Source organism: Musa acuminata, chromosome BXJ1-4 (genome assembly GCF_036884655.1).
Source record: "Musa acuminata AAA Group cultivar baxijiao chromosome BXJ1-4, Cavendish_Baxijiao_AAA, whole genome shotgun sequence".
Taxonomy (NCBI): Eukaryota; Viridiplantae; Streptophyta; class Magnoliopsida; order Zingiberales; family Musaceae; genus Musa; species Musa acuminata.
The window spans coordinates 39235662-39250495 of NC_088330.1; the positions used below are offsets into that span (position 1 = coordinate 39235662).

Sequence of the window (14834 nt, forward strand, 5' to 3'; positions counted from 1 at the left end):
CACTTTTTCAAGGGATGAAGAAATGATGTGTTTTGATCTCAATTTGGGGAATGGCAACAACGTCATCCATCAGCAACAAATCAGGCACTAAATATATAAGGTTATAACAAAAAAAGTTATTAGCAAACAACTAAAAGATTTTGGCCACAAAATTACCTTTAAATCTAATAATTCTAAAAATGAAAACAATTAATTGGTATATTTTGATCTCAATTCGGGGAATGGCCACAACAAGATTGGCGCAAAATCAGGAACTAAATATATAAGATTATAACAAAAAAATTATATGTAAATTATATTGATTGTCCAACTACAGTCCTCCGCTCAGCCAACTGAGATAAGGTAGGTTAATATTTAATTTATCTTAATATATTGTTAATATATGACTGCTGGTAGTGAGTGTGTCACCCCAGGAAAAGCTATATCATTGTCAAATCTGAAGAAACTATACATATTGATCTTTTAGTGCCATGTTGGTTCTCTTCCTCTCCCTTGTATAATCTTCCAGATTCCTTCCACTTTTATGAACTTAATTCATCATGTCTTCCAAATTTTCTTTTCAACATGGTCCATTTAAATTGCAACTTAATGTTCCTCAGCAATGTGGAATATAGATAAAACTAGATCTTTTCTGTAGCTTGTCCTACTCACACCCTCAGATGAGGGCTTAAGATTTCAGTAATTTTATCTGAAGCCAAGATTCCTATTTAGTTTGTCAATCCTTGTGTCTTCCTTTGATTAAATTTGTAGTTTTCCAGCCATTTTCAGTGCCCTATTTCAATTGTGGATGATAATATGACTTCTCATGTCCTATGTGTTGATTATGCTCTTTTCTGTAATCCAACAGAGCTTGATTTAACATGCCATCCAAATTTTTGTTTCAACATAGTCCATCCAAATTGCAATTTCATGTTCCTCAGTAGTGTGAAATATAGATAAAGCTAAATCTATTCTGTAGTTTGTCCTACTTAGACCTTCGGATGATGGATTTCAGTAATTTTATCTGAAGCCAAGATTACTCTTCAATTTGCAAATCCTTCTGTCTTCCTTTGATTAAATATGTAGCTTTCCAGCCATTTTCTGTGCCATATTTAATTGTGGATGATAATATGACTTCTCATATCCCCTGTGTTAATTATGTTATTTTCTGTAATTTAACAAGCACAGTGGAAAAGTTATCAAGCAGGTCTGGTAGAAACAAAAAAATGGCTTTTACATTGTTCTGCCATTGTCACTTGAGTGGAAGATCTTGGCTTTCACAGTGTACACAATATATGAAACACTAAAGAAAACCACTCTTTGTAGCGTAAGATGAACCAGAGATAGAATCACAATAAACGTTTGACGAGAAACCAAATACAAAGGTTTGATTTCTCAGTAATTACTACTTAGAACAATTGAATCAAGTTTTGACTGATTTTTTCAATAAAATATGAAAGATCATCATGTGGTTGATGTACAGATTTGAGACACCCCCTGCTGATTTTTGTTCAATTGTATATATATAGGAACATGAAAACTAGTGCTATGAGTCATCTTCTTTCCAATATGCTTGCTTTATGCATGCTGTTACAGCAGTTGTTCCAGTAGTTGCTTTCCGAATCCTTCTCATCAGCTTCTCTTTTAAGTCTGCAAAACAAGAGATCGACTTCATCGGTTCATCCCAACAATAGGGTTGTCTGTACTATAGCTAATAGGGTCAAGCATGTCGAGATTCCAACACCTCATCGGATGTTAGCTGGAGGGTATCAATCTTTTGCCAAGCCATCAGGTGTAGGACAAGATGCTCTATACGGGGCTTCGGTGTATACCAATTTATCTACGCACAGGTGAGTTATCGAACTCTTCGTGTTCCTGCTGGCACAAACAATCTGGCAGAGGGTTCTCATAGAATGCTTCTTCGGACTGAAACCTTTCCACACCCCTCGTGCCAGGAATGGGACCTTTCCTTTTGCGGGGAGAACCTTGCCTGTCGTCAAAAAATGATAGTTTAGGTAACACCATATTGAAGAAAACAGAAACATAATGTTCACACTGTCACCTACCGTCTCTTATGAATCTCTACAATAATATTTGATAACTTCTTCCCCTCTTTGAGAGATCCTCGATTGATCTTATCAAACAGCTGAACAAGATCCTTTCTGCATGCAAGGTAGACAAAAGGTTCCATAAACTTGAAAGCCTTTCATGGATAAGGAGGGGAACACTCACACATACCCTAATATTACCTGTTAGGATTAATTATTTTCCTGTGGCCAAGGAAGCGGCGGTGACCCTCAACTGCCCTTGCCATATTCCCTAAATATGAGGGGACAAATACGTCGCTTTCCACCGATACAATATAGTCAAGTGCGGCCATTTGTGAGGCATAATCTTTGAAAGGTTCAAGCTCTTCTGCAGATGCCAATTTCTCCTGCAACAAAGTTTGTAATTTAAGACCAAATCAGAAGATCAGGTCATGCCGATAGGGCTTCAGAGTTAAGACAATACTGAACAACATGCCATGTTCCTCATGGCCCAGCAATGCAAAGACAGACAAGCAAGAGAGATGCATGTGGCACTTTATGAAAATGATAATCTAACAGCACCGCATTGTTTAGTCACTATAGCAATACCGATTAGTAGTATTGCATTTTTGTGGAATCTCAGATCCAAACTTCAGGTAGATTAACTTAAACATTCTCTACATTGTCTAACCTAGGATTTTGAGGACACCTACTGTGTTAGCCAAATGGAGATTTAGACAGAAACATCACGGTTGTATTTAGAACATACACATCTCTACAAAAATAAGAGTTAGTGGCATATCCACCAAATGTGGTTCTTGACTCTTTTATTAATTGATGGCTGTACAATCTAATAGTCAAACATGATAGATGTCTTAATCTAACTCAGATATATAGCCAAATGATTTCCTTCCATCAAAATTTAACAAGATAAAATAATATGGTAGAGAAGTTAATAACAAAATTTTAGAGGGCTGAGTAGTTCCTAATATTCTTCTATAAGAGAACAAGGATGATGAGTTCAAATATTCACTTCATAACTGATATTGGAGGGATCTAAATAACTTTACAAATGGAGAGGAAGTAGAGAATTGAGACCTTTATGTTTTACCACCTTTTTGTTTGGTCAGTCTAATTCAGGCAAGTAGGAAGTACCACCAAAGTGCAGCTCTAATGGTTATTGACAATCCATAAAGACAATTTATATTCATCTGCGATGACTAGTTTTGAATAAAGCAGACTTAAGTTACAGGTTCAACTTCCATAATTGCCAATGTTAGCAGGAAATTGAAATATTATTGTTTGTGTGTTTGTGGAAGAAGGGTAGAAAGGAACAGTGTACTAGTACAAAATATGTCCACCATAGGAAAAGGTTCCTGAACATAAAAGAGTTTAAACCAAAGCAAGTCTCATAATAAGCTACCTCTTGAATTTTGCAAAGCCATGCATTTCATACCTTGCTTAATAAAATGGGAAAGCGAGATTCTAGATCAGACAAATGAGAGCCGCCTCCATATATCGCCCCTGCTGCAACATATATTGGAGTATTCGATGGATACCCAAGAGAAGAAAGAAAGATTCCAACCATACCCTTTGGCCCTTTGTTCTTGGGGATCAATTTCTTTAACCTTCCAATATGAAATGTTCTCTCTGAAGAAAGAAGAAACATGTTTAATGGAATAAAACAAACATTCGACTTCTACCCAGAATCCAGAACTGGTATTTTGTAAAATACCTAATTCTTGCCAATTCATCAGATTCAACTGAAGACAAGCCATACGTGCACCCACTAAAAGCAAGCATGTCCTTTTCATAACGCAAGTGCAAAGCAATATATCGACCGTAAGACCTCATTCTCTCCACCAATAACTACAGATTAAGAAGAAACAAAACTCACGGTTGTCGGACAAAAATTAATTAGCAGCAAACAGATAGTATGAAAGACATACTTTTCCTAGTGCCTCAATCCGTGGAGCAAATCTGAGAGCCTCATAAAAAGCACAGCAACGAAGTTTTTGAATGTCAGGAGGAAGGTTATTGTTTGCAAGACGTGAATCTGACTTGGCAGCTTTGATAACCTGCCAAGAGAAGATCTAGATAGGAAATATTATCACTTATGACTATTGTATATCAGTAGAAGGATACGAGATGAACTTCAAGATACCAGCAAATATACCTGATATTTATCCCACATGTGTGATATCTCATCTTGATAGTAATCTAGTCCTGACCAGCTTCGAAAATGTATTACTGCTTTTGCAGCTGTCATCAGTTCTTTTGGTAGTTTCTTTACAACTTCGACATCATCGGCCAAGGTGTGGATGAAATGTTCTTCATCAAAAACGTCAGAGAAATTGCTGGCACATAAACATGAAAAGCATCAGAGGCACCTAAGCATATGCAAATTCACCTATATGAACTGAATTAAATAGCAGTACTTTATCACTGTATTAGAAACATAAAGACTAGTTTGGAACCTACCACATGACGTGACTTCTAGTTATATGCTTATAGTAGCTTTAGGAACATGTATGAGAGACAGTTCTTAGCACAAACACATGTGGATGATTTTTACCAACAACATCTATATAATTCAAGTGCTTCTACTACATAATAAAGAACAAACAAGAAAAAACTCGTACCTAGAATCTTGCCAAAACGATCTTTTATCAAGTTGAGGAATAACAAGTGTGGCATTAATCAATCGTGAAACGGCTACCATGTCGCATATCTGCCATTCATAATGACAATACTCATGAGGTTTCAACCAGTAATATATTAAATAAATAAAAACTATAAAGGATAGACATCATAAGTTTTACACGATGCAAAATAGCTTTCTGTAAATACAACAGGTAGCTGTGTAAGCTATAGATTATATTATTAATTAAGGAATAGGATACACAACCAAGAATCTCATTTGATGCATTTGAAAAAGAAAGAAGTGGCAAACAAAATTAACTAAAGGTCCATCAATCATGACCTGATTGCCTGTAAAACATCAGTAACAAATTTAGCACAAAAACTTACTATGTTCAATCAAATTATTTAGAGGCCATAAAAAAAACGTAGCCAACATGGAGGTAATGGCATCGATGACATGAATGAAGGTACACATATCAGTTTCTGGGTTAGTTGATGTAATTGGGATACGGAACCAGAACTCATAGTTTATTAGATGGGTTGGAATAGATTTGAGATCTGCTGGAAAGTGGGCACTAGGAAAGATCACTGGAAGCATGGGAAATCGGTTGGGCTACTTGGATTTGTCAGAGACTCACCATGTTAGGTCAATTCATCAATCTTTTGGAGAAAGGTTTGCGTAATAGCTTAGTTAGGTAACAAAGCATCAAAAATTAGCAAGAAAGAAGACTGTCTTAGAAGCACTAGACATCCTAATGAATGAAAAAGAGTTTCCTCGACTTTGATAATTACTAATATGGAATTGGAAAATAATACGATGATTTCTTTCTTCTTGCAAATTATTTACTGTTCCCATTCCCAATTGTCCCATAATCTAACTTATGAGCATATACTCTTCTATTTACAGACCTGACTTCAGCATTCTCCAGGATACTTTTTTAATTTCCAAAACTCAAGGTACCAGAGTCTTCAGCTAAATTCTTTACTCGACAATGAAACATACATGCTAAGTTCTCCCGTTCATACTAGTTTGAAACTTGACATTGGAAATGCAGCAAGCAAACTGGTTTAGGCCCGTGCAGCTACATTTTCAATATATTCTTACCAAGATGTAGGGCAAGTACTAGATTGACATCAATATCTTTTTTATGCTGCTACATTATTCTAATAAGGATTGTGTGGGTGTACTTTGCTGCTTTCTCATAACTTGTTTGTAGACAATGAGGGGTTACAACATAAAAGAACGGTCAAGTGAAAGAGAGAGAGCAACCACTGCATACCCCAGCTCGCATTTGGTTTAACCCACCATTGGCATGAACTAGCAAGTAGCCCCTCGATTGAGAAGGAGCTGAAAAATATCAAATTGAATAAAATGTTAGTGGATCACATGAAGTAAAGCAGGAAAAAAATACAGTACAAAAACCAAAAGATCGACATAATCCTATCGTGCTCCCTTACGCAGAAAAGATGAACTGGGAGCGACACAGGGCACAAAATTACGATTTGCCGGAGGCTTCCACAACTTCGCGAACCAAGAATCTGACACCGTGATGCCCACCTGCAAAGTATAGAGAGAGTGAAACCAATTAGAGGAGCCAAAAACACCTTCTTGACCATAAATGACCCATTATACACCGAAAAACAAAAAACAAAAACTCAAAAAGGGATACAAGAGCATAATAATTTGCCAAATGCAACAACAACAACAACAGCTGTAACCCATCAATAACTAAAGCAACATTCCGTGACACGTAGTACAAGATTACCTTCTGAGTGGAAATCCGAAGCTTGGCGAGTTGGGGATGCGCGATTTCCTGGGTCCAGCCGAGCTCGTTAGCCGTTCGCCGGTATCCAATCTCACGTTGCTAAACATCACCACCACCACCACAAAATCGGGTCATATCATAGATGTGGGCAAAGGATCATAAATCCAAGTCCTAAAAATTGGATCTTTTTCCGCTTTTGCGTATCAAAATATTCAGTCATTGATTAAAGAATACATAAATATACGCCTACATAACCGGTGTCGGCGGCCAAATGTCACAGAACAGAATCAAGAAATCGTCACCTAATCTCCTTTCAAGAATCAAGAAAGCCAGAAATGTGGGAATGTTTAGGTTTGGAGCAACGTAAAGAAGCCTCCTTTGAGGAGATGCCTTGGGGAGCTTGAAGGCGTCGGGGACGGCGGCGGAGGGGAGGAGGAACACGTGGGCGGCCACCAGCGCACCGACAGCGACAGCTCCAAACATTAAGAGAGTGAAAGTGAGTAGCTTTACAATTCTCCATTCAAATCTGATCTGATTCGAACCAAAGAACATTAAGAGAGTGAAAGTGAGTTATATTCGAGAACAAGTTAGTTAATTAGAGTGATCAGGCCAACTTGAGAAAGCTAAGAACCGGCCCATCTACTAAGCTCTGCTTCTATTTGATGCTTGAGACAGTCAAACACAACAATGGGCGTCTTACGGAGGGGCAATCATAGTATCCAAACATCAAAAGGGGAATGCACCCTCTTTGATGAGGGAGGAGCAGATATCATAGTAACCAAATATCGAAACTGGTCAGAATTTGTTAATTGCGCTGATGCTGCTCTCAAACAGCTCATGCCACAATGACTACACATGCAGAAACGCTAGAACATAAGCTTCTTAACATCGCAGAGGAAATGATGGTTCAGAATAGTGACAAACCACGTTGATAATAACACTGCTCAAATGTTTTCAACAATCTATCCCAGCCTGACTACTTCCAAGCATATCATCCTTACAAATTTAGCATTGTATGTAGTAGTCCAATGTGAATGCCGCCGACAAGTCACCAGAAGTGTGCTACCTGCATCAGTAAGGTCTGTACCTCCAATCCAATCTTGACGGCCTGCTGCTCCCGCTGGCGCTGGCACCGTAACCATACTGCAAAAGGTAATGAACAAGAAGCACAAGCCACATAAGTCTGTTATTACTCTTTTGGCACCTGCTCGGATTCTCAATTTGTATATGAAGACAGATTGAAATCACCGTATACTTATCCTCATAAAGTACTGCATGCACACAGCCAATGGAGTAATTTACTCACATCATCAAAATCAAGGCTGCCGTAGAGCCTGCCGTAGTTTCTCATAGGACCATACCCTCCATAAGCCTCAGCAGCGTCCATGAAACCTCCACTAGGACCAGCATCATCAAGTGGTGTTGCTGAGTCGATAGCAACCTACTCCACAAAAGAGCACAAATGGTAATCAGATGTCTTATCTCAGAAAACAATACCATGAAACATTACAAAGTTGTAAATAGAAGAGAGGTCCAAACGAGGCTGTAGTTTGACAGAAAATACAAAGAAACTAATAATGCAATAAGTTGCACTTCTTATGTGACTTGTCAATTAGGCCAAAATCTGTCTGTTCCAACTGTACTCGTCAATTTCAGAAAAATAAACTGTATCTTTAGGTTTCCCTCCAGACCATCTATGCCCCTTAATGTCACAAGAACAACAACATCCCACGGCAGAATTGAGCTGCTTCACATAGATAAGCTTCTTTGGATCTCATGAAACTTATCCAAGGCTCAAAAAATCGACTTAAAGTCATCGAGTTTCTTTGTTTAGTGTGTATTTCTCATTATTCAGGAGAGTCAGAAAGAAAATAAAAGTCAAGTAAATTTGTTGAGCAGGGATAAAGGGCCAAAGAAATATACATGAAACAGAAAGACAATAGAATTAAAGTTTCCATCTTTAATTTGGATAAAAAAAAAGCCAATCATACTTTCCAAATGCATAAAATCTAAATCATCCTATCATGTACCTCCTGTCCAAGAATTTCGTGTGTTCTGCGCGACACGCGATCTGCTACACCATCATCAGCAAAAGTCACAAAACCAAACCCTCGATGGCCGCTTCTTTTAGGGTCCTAATCATCAAAAAGTAAAAAATTACCAAAATTAGAATGGCCAAAAAAATGAAGCATGCATGAAAATCCAAATTTACCTTTGGAACATATACATCCACGATCCGACCAAATCTGCCAAAGTACTGGCGCAGATCTTCAGCACTTGCCTCCTGGGGAAGTCTTCCAACAAATATCTTTCTGCCCATCCCACGTGAAGGCCCAAAATATCCTCCTAGATCATTGACAAAGGAATTGCTTCATACTTCCATCAAAGGTTGTTGCTCTGTTGTTACTTAAAATGTGACACATACTTCCATATGCTGAACCAAACTGGTCATATAGCGTTGGAGCACCAAGAGCCGCATACCGAGTTGCTGCTGAAATATAAGCATTATATGCACCATATCCACCCTGTGCCATTCTGCTTGGATATCTCATGTCATCATTCTATGTAAAAAAACAGAGCAAAAACAATTTTCAGGAATGAAAGTCTGGTACAGCACCATTCGTTGTTACAATTGACAATGGAGGTGATCTCCATTATCCAATCCAGAGATCCCAAATTCAAACAGATGTTTACCCTTGGAGTAGCACGGTCAACAACCACAGTAGAGCCACCAAGTTCATGCGACTCTGCCATTATGGAATCCACTGAATCTGTTCATTTGAGAAGGCAATATAAGAATGGTCAGTAACGAACAAGGCTCTGCCAATGTGAAAGTAAAGAGATTGTTTCTATACCTTAGACCCTAGTCACCAATCGATAAAATGCAACCTTACCATTTTACCAAGACTCATGCTCAGAAAATGGCGGACAACAGCAACAAGATAATAAAGACTGCAAATCGATTCCAAAACTAAACCGGAAATTTTACTTTAAAAAGTTTATACCTGGAAATAGAAGTAAACAACAGATCACCTAGTACTTGACTAGTACAATAAGAAAGCAAAACGATTGCCTAAAAGTTAGAAAATAATGCATGCAGCCTAACAAGAATAGTTAGGTTCAAAAGTCTCATTGTCTGACTGCTAAGCATTGTGAGAGTTCAATAATCAAGAACCGGACAACAAAGTGGAGCAGAATTCCATGATGATGTTGTAATTCACAATATTCATACATCTAAAATCTCTTATAGGCACTAACTTTATTTTTAACAAACTAACAGATTTCTTTTGTGATCATTCTTTAAATTCAAATTGAAAACAAAGTTAACTTTTAATGTTCAGGATTGATAACTGGTCAGACTTCAAACTAAAAGAAATTGAGATTTGGTACTCTCTGGCTTCTTAAAGCACCTAAATTTTCTCTTCAATGAATCAGCACCAACACAAGCTTAATCCCAACCGAGACAATTTTAAATGTTCCTGCATTCCCATGAATACTTCCAAACCAATTGTACAATCGAAGGTTTCAATAGAAGTGGTTATCCAGTAGTATATGAAACTAATATCTACAATAGCAAAGCAATATAACCAAAGCAGTTTCATTCAACAGATAAGACAAACCTTATATTAACCAATAGGCAGTGGACAATGCTTCTCATAATATATGCTCTGAAACGATGTTATATATTTCTTCATAAACGGTTTCAGGGAGTCAAAAATAAAAATAGACAAAGAACTTCAATTTCAACTGGAACATTTTTTTAAGGTGCTTACTATTGACAAGTAGTGTAAGCCCTAACGATGAAGCACCCTATAAGAGAAGCTGTAATTTATCCACAGGGGCATTTCTTAATAGTTTTTTAAAAAATACACAAGATTTCTTAATAAATTCGATAATATACATACTGATATGAAAATATAAGAAAGCTAAACAGGCCCCAGAAAAGGTGAAGTGATTGATAGTTTATAGGCATGAGCACAAGTTACTCTCTAGAAAAATACTTCTGAAATCCTGAAATCTGTATAAAAATCAGCAAACACAGATGCAGCTTCATGTTACCTTAGCATCCTCCTCTGATGAGAAAGTTACGTAGCCACCAAAACCTCGAGAACGACCAGTGGAACGCTCCTATAATACAAGAAACAAAACTGATGAGTTGAAAAGAAATATACTCATTGGAAATCCAGTTAATTAAACACCATACAATTTAACAAGTAATATAGAGGAGATTCAGGAGAACAATAGAGATAACACAGAGATTGTGATGACGAAATCTAAAACTAGTGAAGCTGATACACAATTATCATAGTGCTTTAACATCCTTTGAGGATCCTTGTTTTGAAATATATCACTGATGTTAAGACTTCTTGATTTTGTTGACCAATATCTCTTTAAACTACATTTTCCCATACAATTTTTTGCATGATTCCTTCTTCAAGTTCTTAATATTAGGTATATGTATCTACCTATTTTAACCCTTAAAGGAATTCCAAAAAATAAGACACACAAAGTTACTGCATGTTATTTTTTCTGTTTTCCACACATGTAGAGTACAAAAAATATAACAAAGTAAATATGAAAAAAAATGTGTCGAACCTTCTTAAGAGTTAACACTCAAATAGAAAAGAGAAAATTTCTTCAATTGAGTTCATAAACTACTAAAGATTTGTCAGCCATGCAGAGAATGGATAGAAAATAATCTGTCTTGAGTTCAGAATCCTGCACCACCTTAATTATTCATTCAATTTAGTGTAACATGATGTTATAAAAGAGAAATCATAGGCATGCAGTAGCTGTAAGCACATAATTGGACATCTTATCCAAGAAGAGGTAGTTGATAATTTGGAGTGAAAGAAAGATGTCAGGAGAGGTGAAAAGTATCTCTGAACTAATAAGTAAAAAAGGTTGATACTGATAATTTCTGATTAAAAAACATAGACAATCCCACTCAAAGTGAGGCCACTGCTCTCACACCACGAATAAAGGAGGAAATGGAAAAAAGTAAAACCATATATAAGGGAACTCCATCAATTACAAATCAGATGAGATATAACAATTAACATTAAGTCCCTTTAAGGTAAAGCAATAAAATTTCAGACGGAGTACAAAAATATCAACCTTCATGACAACGCAATCATCCAAAGGCCCAAACTTGCTCATATATTGCCTCAACCCTTCCGTGTCTACATCCCAAGGGATTCCAAGAACCTAAAGATAAGGCCCCAAACGTCTTCAATAAGTCAATACTAACTAATCAACAAAAGAATCATCCAGGAAAAAGATCGAAGACACTAACCACAAGCTTGTTGGCCATGATGATGATCGTCGAGAGCACACAGATCAAGCAGAGCGAGAGACGGTACCTCTAATTCAATCTCTCTCTCTCTCTCTCTCTCTCTCTCTCTCTCTCTCTTTGTCAATCTCCTCCCTTTCCTTAACTCTTAGTTCTCTCAAGTGCGGTTCTTTTATATCTATATCTCAATATCTATCTCTCTCCCTCTTTCTACGGCACTCCCTCAACCTCTCACTCTCCTGCAGAGGACCAGACAACGCACAAGAATCGTTTCTTTCATTCGGACAACAAACACTAAACCGCGCCCCCCCCCCAAGCTCACCACCAAGACAACAAACACTTGACCGCGCGCACCACCACCCCCCCCAAGCGCACCACCAAGACAACAAACACTTAACCGCTCCCCCCCCCAAGCGCACCACCAAGACAACAAACACTTGACCGCGCGCACCACCCCGCCAACCCCCCCCCCCCCCCCCCCCACCCAGACAATACTATTAAAGAGCACGCACACGCACAAGCACAAGCATGCAGTGCCACCCGCCACAGCTAATCTAAATTAAATGTTGCCACTGCCTCCTCCTCTACCTCACGGCAGCTTGGCCGAGGCCGAGGCTGAGGCCATTCCTCCCCCTCGTGGCAGCTTGGTCCAGACGGGAGTCCCTCTTGTCCTCCAATTCAGCCTTTCTGTCGCCACCAAGACCCTGGGCCCGAGACCTGCAGCAGGAGCAGGAGGACCCCGCATCCTGCAGCTGGCCTCAAAGATGTATGATTTCGCCCTGTGGATCACCTTCATCTTCGACGCCGTCCTGGTGCTCTATCTCCTTGTCCGTTACATCGGACTCAGGGACTCGCCATCAGTCAACCGAACTGTAAGGTACCTCATGTTTACTACTGTCGTTGTGGCGTCGGCTACTGCAACGTTGGGGTATGTCCTCAACATAGCAGTCGCTTGATGCATCTGCTATTGCTCTGTTTTTGTTCAGGTAATGAAGTGTTGGGACGCACCCAACCACCCATCAAGTCTCGGTCCCGTCGGTCTGCCTGTGTCGTGTCTCTGTGTGATATCATCCTTTGTAGATCTTTTGGCACACAGTATCGTTGACTAATTAGTTATTTCATCATCGTTGTGATGGCAACTCGCAGGTCCTCTTTGAAAGATCACCATCAGTTAATTATGATTGGTGGGATTGCTTATCTTTTATTTTGCTTTTCTTTTTTCTTCTTTTCTTGTCTGCTTTTACAATGAGAAGCAGATGATGTTTTAGCTTGCTTGCAGTATTCCTGATAATAATCCAAGTGTTGTTGTAATTGATTGGAATATTTCTTATTCTTAATCTAGTGCCTATCGATTTATGCACCTGTTGTGAAGAAAGTAAAGGCCATTTCACAAAAGTAATGTTTATAGCAAACTTGACCATAGTGGTGGATATATGTATACTGAGGAATACACTGAAACCACAGATGTAAACCTGGCTAGTTCTCTTTCAGCATCCAATGACAACATGCTAACATGTAGCTTGCTGCAAACAAGAAACTAAGATGGTGTTTGGTTCAGCACTTAGGGTTGAACTGTTGATTAGAGATTTTGATCTGTGAAGTACTCATGAGATGAGATAATCTGGTGAAAAATATTTCACCTGTGTTTACCTTTTGTTTTCACTTATGATATCTAATTAGATGAGCTCCCATCCCCACTTATAATTTGTTATTGCTAAGATTTCTACTTTGATGCCACTCCCACAAGTTTGTCTGCCCAGTTTTTATCATCTACTGACTCTCAGGCCTTCAGTGTAGAATATTGACTTTGGAAACCATCCAAAGTTCAAACTCCCATGGCTAACACCTATAGGAAGAAAATTTGCAGCATGATGCATTGACAAGTGACTGCCTCAACAGATGTTTCTAAGCAAAAGGTGATCAAACTGCATGATGCATTTGCAGAAGATTAGGTTTAATTGGCAACCTCGACCAAACCATGAAGACAAACCAATCCCAGTCCTTTACTCTTTTAACTTTGCTCCATGTCAATATTTTCAAGAACCGACTCCCTAAAATTATAATAAGTTTATATGGATTAGAACAAGAGAGGTATGATAATGTGCTAACCACTGGGGTATAGCTTTATGAAAATAGATAATTCGTGTTCTTTTTTTATGAAAATTTCAATTAAGAGGTAAAAAAAGTAGAGAGAAAAGGAAACACTTTTTCAAGGGATGAAGAAATGATGTGTTTTGATCTCAATTTGGGGAATGGCAACAACGTCATCCATCAGCAACAAATCAGGCACTAAATATATAAGGTTATAACAAAAAAAGTTATTAGCAAACAACTAAAAGATTTTGGCCACAAAATTACCTTTAAATCTAATAATTCTAAAAATGAAAACAATTAATTGGTATATTTTGATCTCAATTCGGGGAATGGCCACAACAAGATTGGCGCAAAATCAGGAACTAAATATATAAGATTATAACAAAAAAATTATATGTAAATTATATTGATTGTCCAACTACAGTCCTCCGCTCAGCCAACTGAGATAAGGTAGGTTAATATTTAATTTATCTTAATATATTGTTAATATATGACTGCTGGTAGTGAGTGTGTCACCCCAGGAAAAGCTATATCATTGTCAAATCTGAAGAAACTATACATATTGATCTTTTAGTGCCATGTTGGTTCTCTTCCTCTCCCTTGTATAATCTTCCAGATTCCTTCCACTTTTATGAACTTAATTCATCATGTCTTCCAAATTTTCTTTTCAACATGGTCCATTTAAATTGCAACTTAATGTTCCTCAGCAATGTGGAATATAGATAAAACTAGATCTTTTCTGTAGCTTGTCCTACTCACACCCTCAGATGAGGGCTTAAGATTTCAGTAATTTTATCTGAAGCCAAGATTCCTATTTAGTTTGTCAATCCTTGTGTCTTCCTTTGATTAAATTTGTAGTTTTCCAGCCATTTTCAGTGCCCTATTTCAATTGTGGATGATAATATGACTTCTCATGTCCTATGTGTTGATTATGCTCTTTTCTGTAATCCAACAGAGCTTGATTTAACATGCCATCCAAATTTTTGTTTCAACATAGTCCATCCAAATTGCAATTTCATGTTCCTCAGTAGT

The 14834-nt window shown here is 37.9% G+C and overlaps 1 protein-coding gene, 1 long non-coding RNA gene and 1 pseudogene across 3 annotated transcripts; 1 reads left to right on the top strand and 2 right to left on the bottom strand.

Moving 5' to 3' along the window:
* Positions 1-1312: 1312 nt before the first annotated feature.
* Positions 1313-7174, bottom strand: LOC135666466 (O-fucosyltransferase 7-like; annotated as a pseudogene).
* Positions 7175-7318: 144 nt separating this feature from the next.
* LOC135666475 (uncharacterized) lies at positions 7319-12431 on the bottom strand. Of its 2 annotated transcripts, XM_065178048.1 has the most exons (9): positions 11712-11997; positions 11534-11623; positions 10475-10543; positions 9110-9186; positions 8841-8976; positions 8628-8761; positions 8446-8550; positions 7722-7856; positions 7319-7558 (listed from the first exon to the last, which is right to left on the bottom strand). In XM_065178048.1, the coding sequence occupies exons 4-9, from the start codon at positions 9167-9169 to the stop codon at positions 7487-7489; spliced, it is 642 nt and encodes a 213-aa protein (XP_065034120.1). In that variant the 5' UTR covers positions 9170-9186; positions 10475-10543; positions 11534-11623; positions 11712-11997; the 3' UTR covers positions 7319-7486. The 2 variants fall into 2 exon arrangements, with proteins under 2 accessions (XP_065034120.1, XP_065034125.1); XM_065178053.1 differs by lacking the exons at positions 11534-11623; positions 11712-11997 and adding an exon at positions 12297-12431.
* LOC135666487 (uncharacterized) lies at positions 11676-13045 on the top strand. Its single transcript, XR_010509799.1, has 2 exons — positions 11676-11774; positions 12307-13045. It is a non-coding gene; the product is annotated as an uncharacterized LOC135666487 (long non-coding RNA).
* Positions 13046-14834: the final 1789 nt, after the last annotated feature.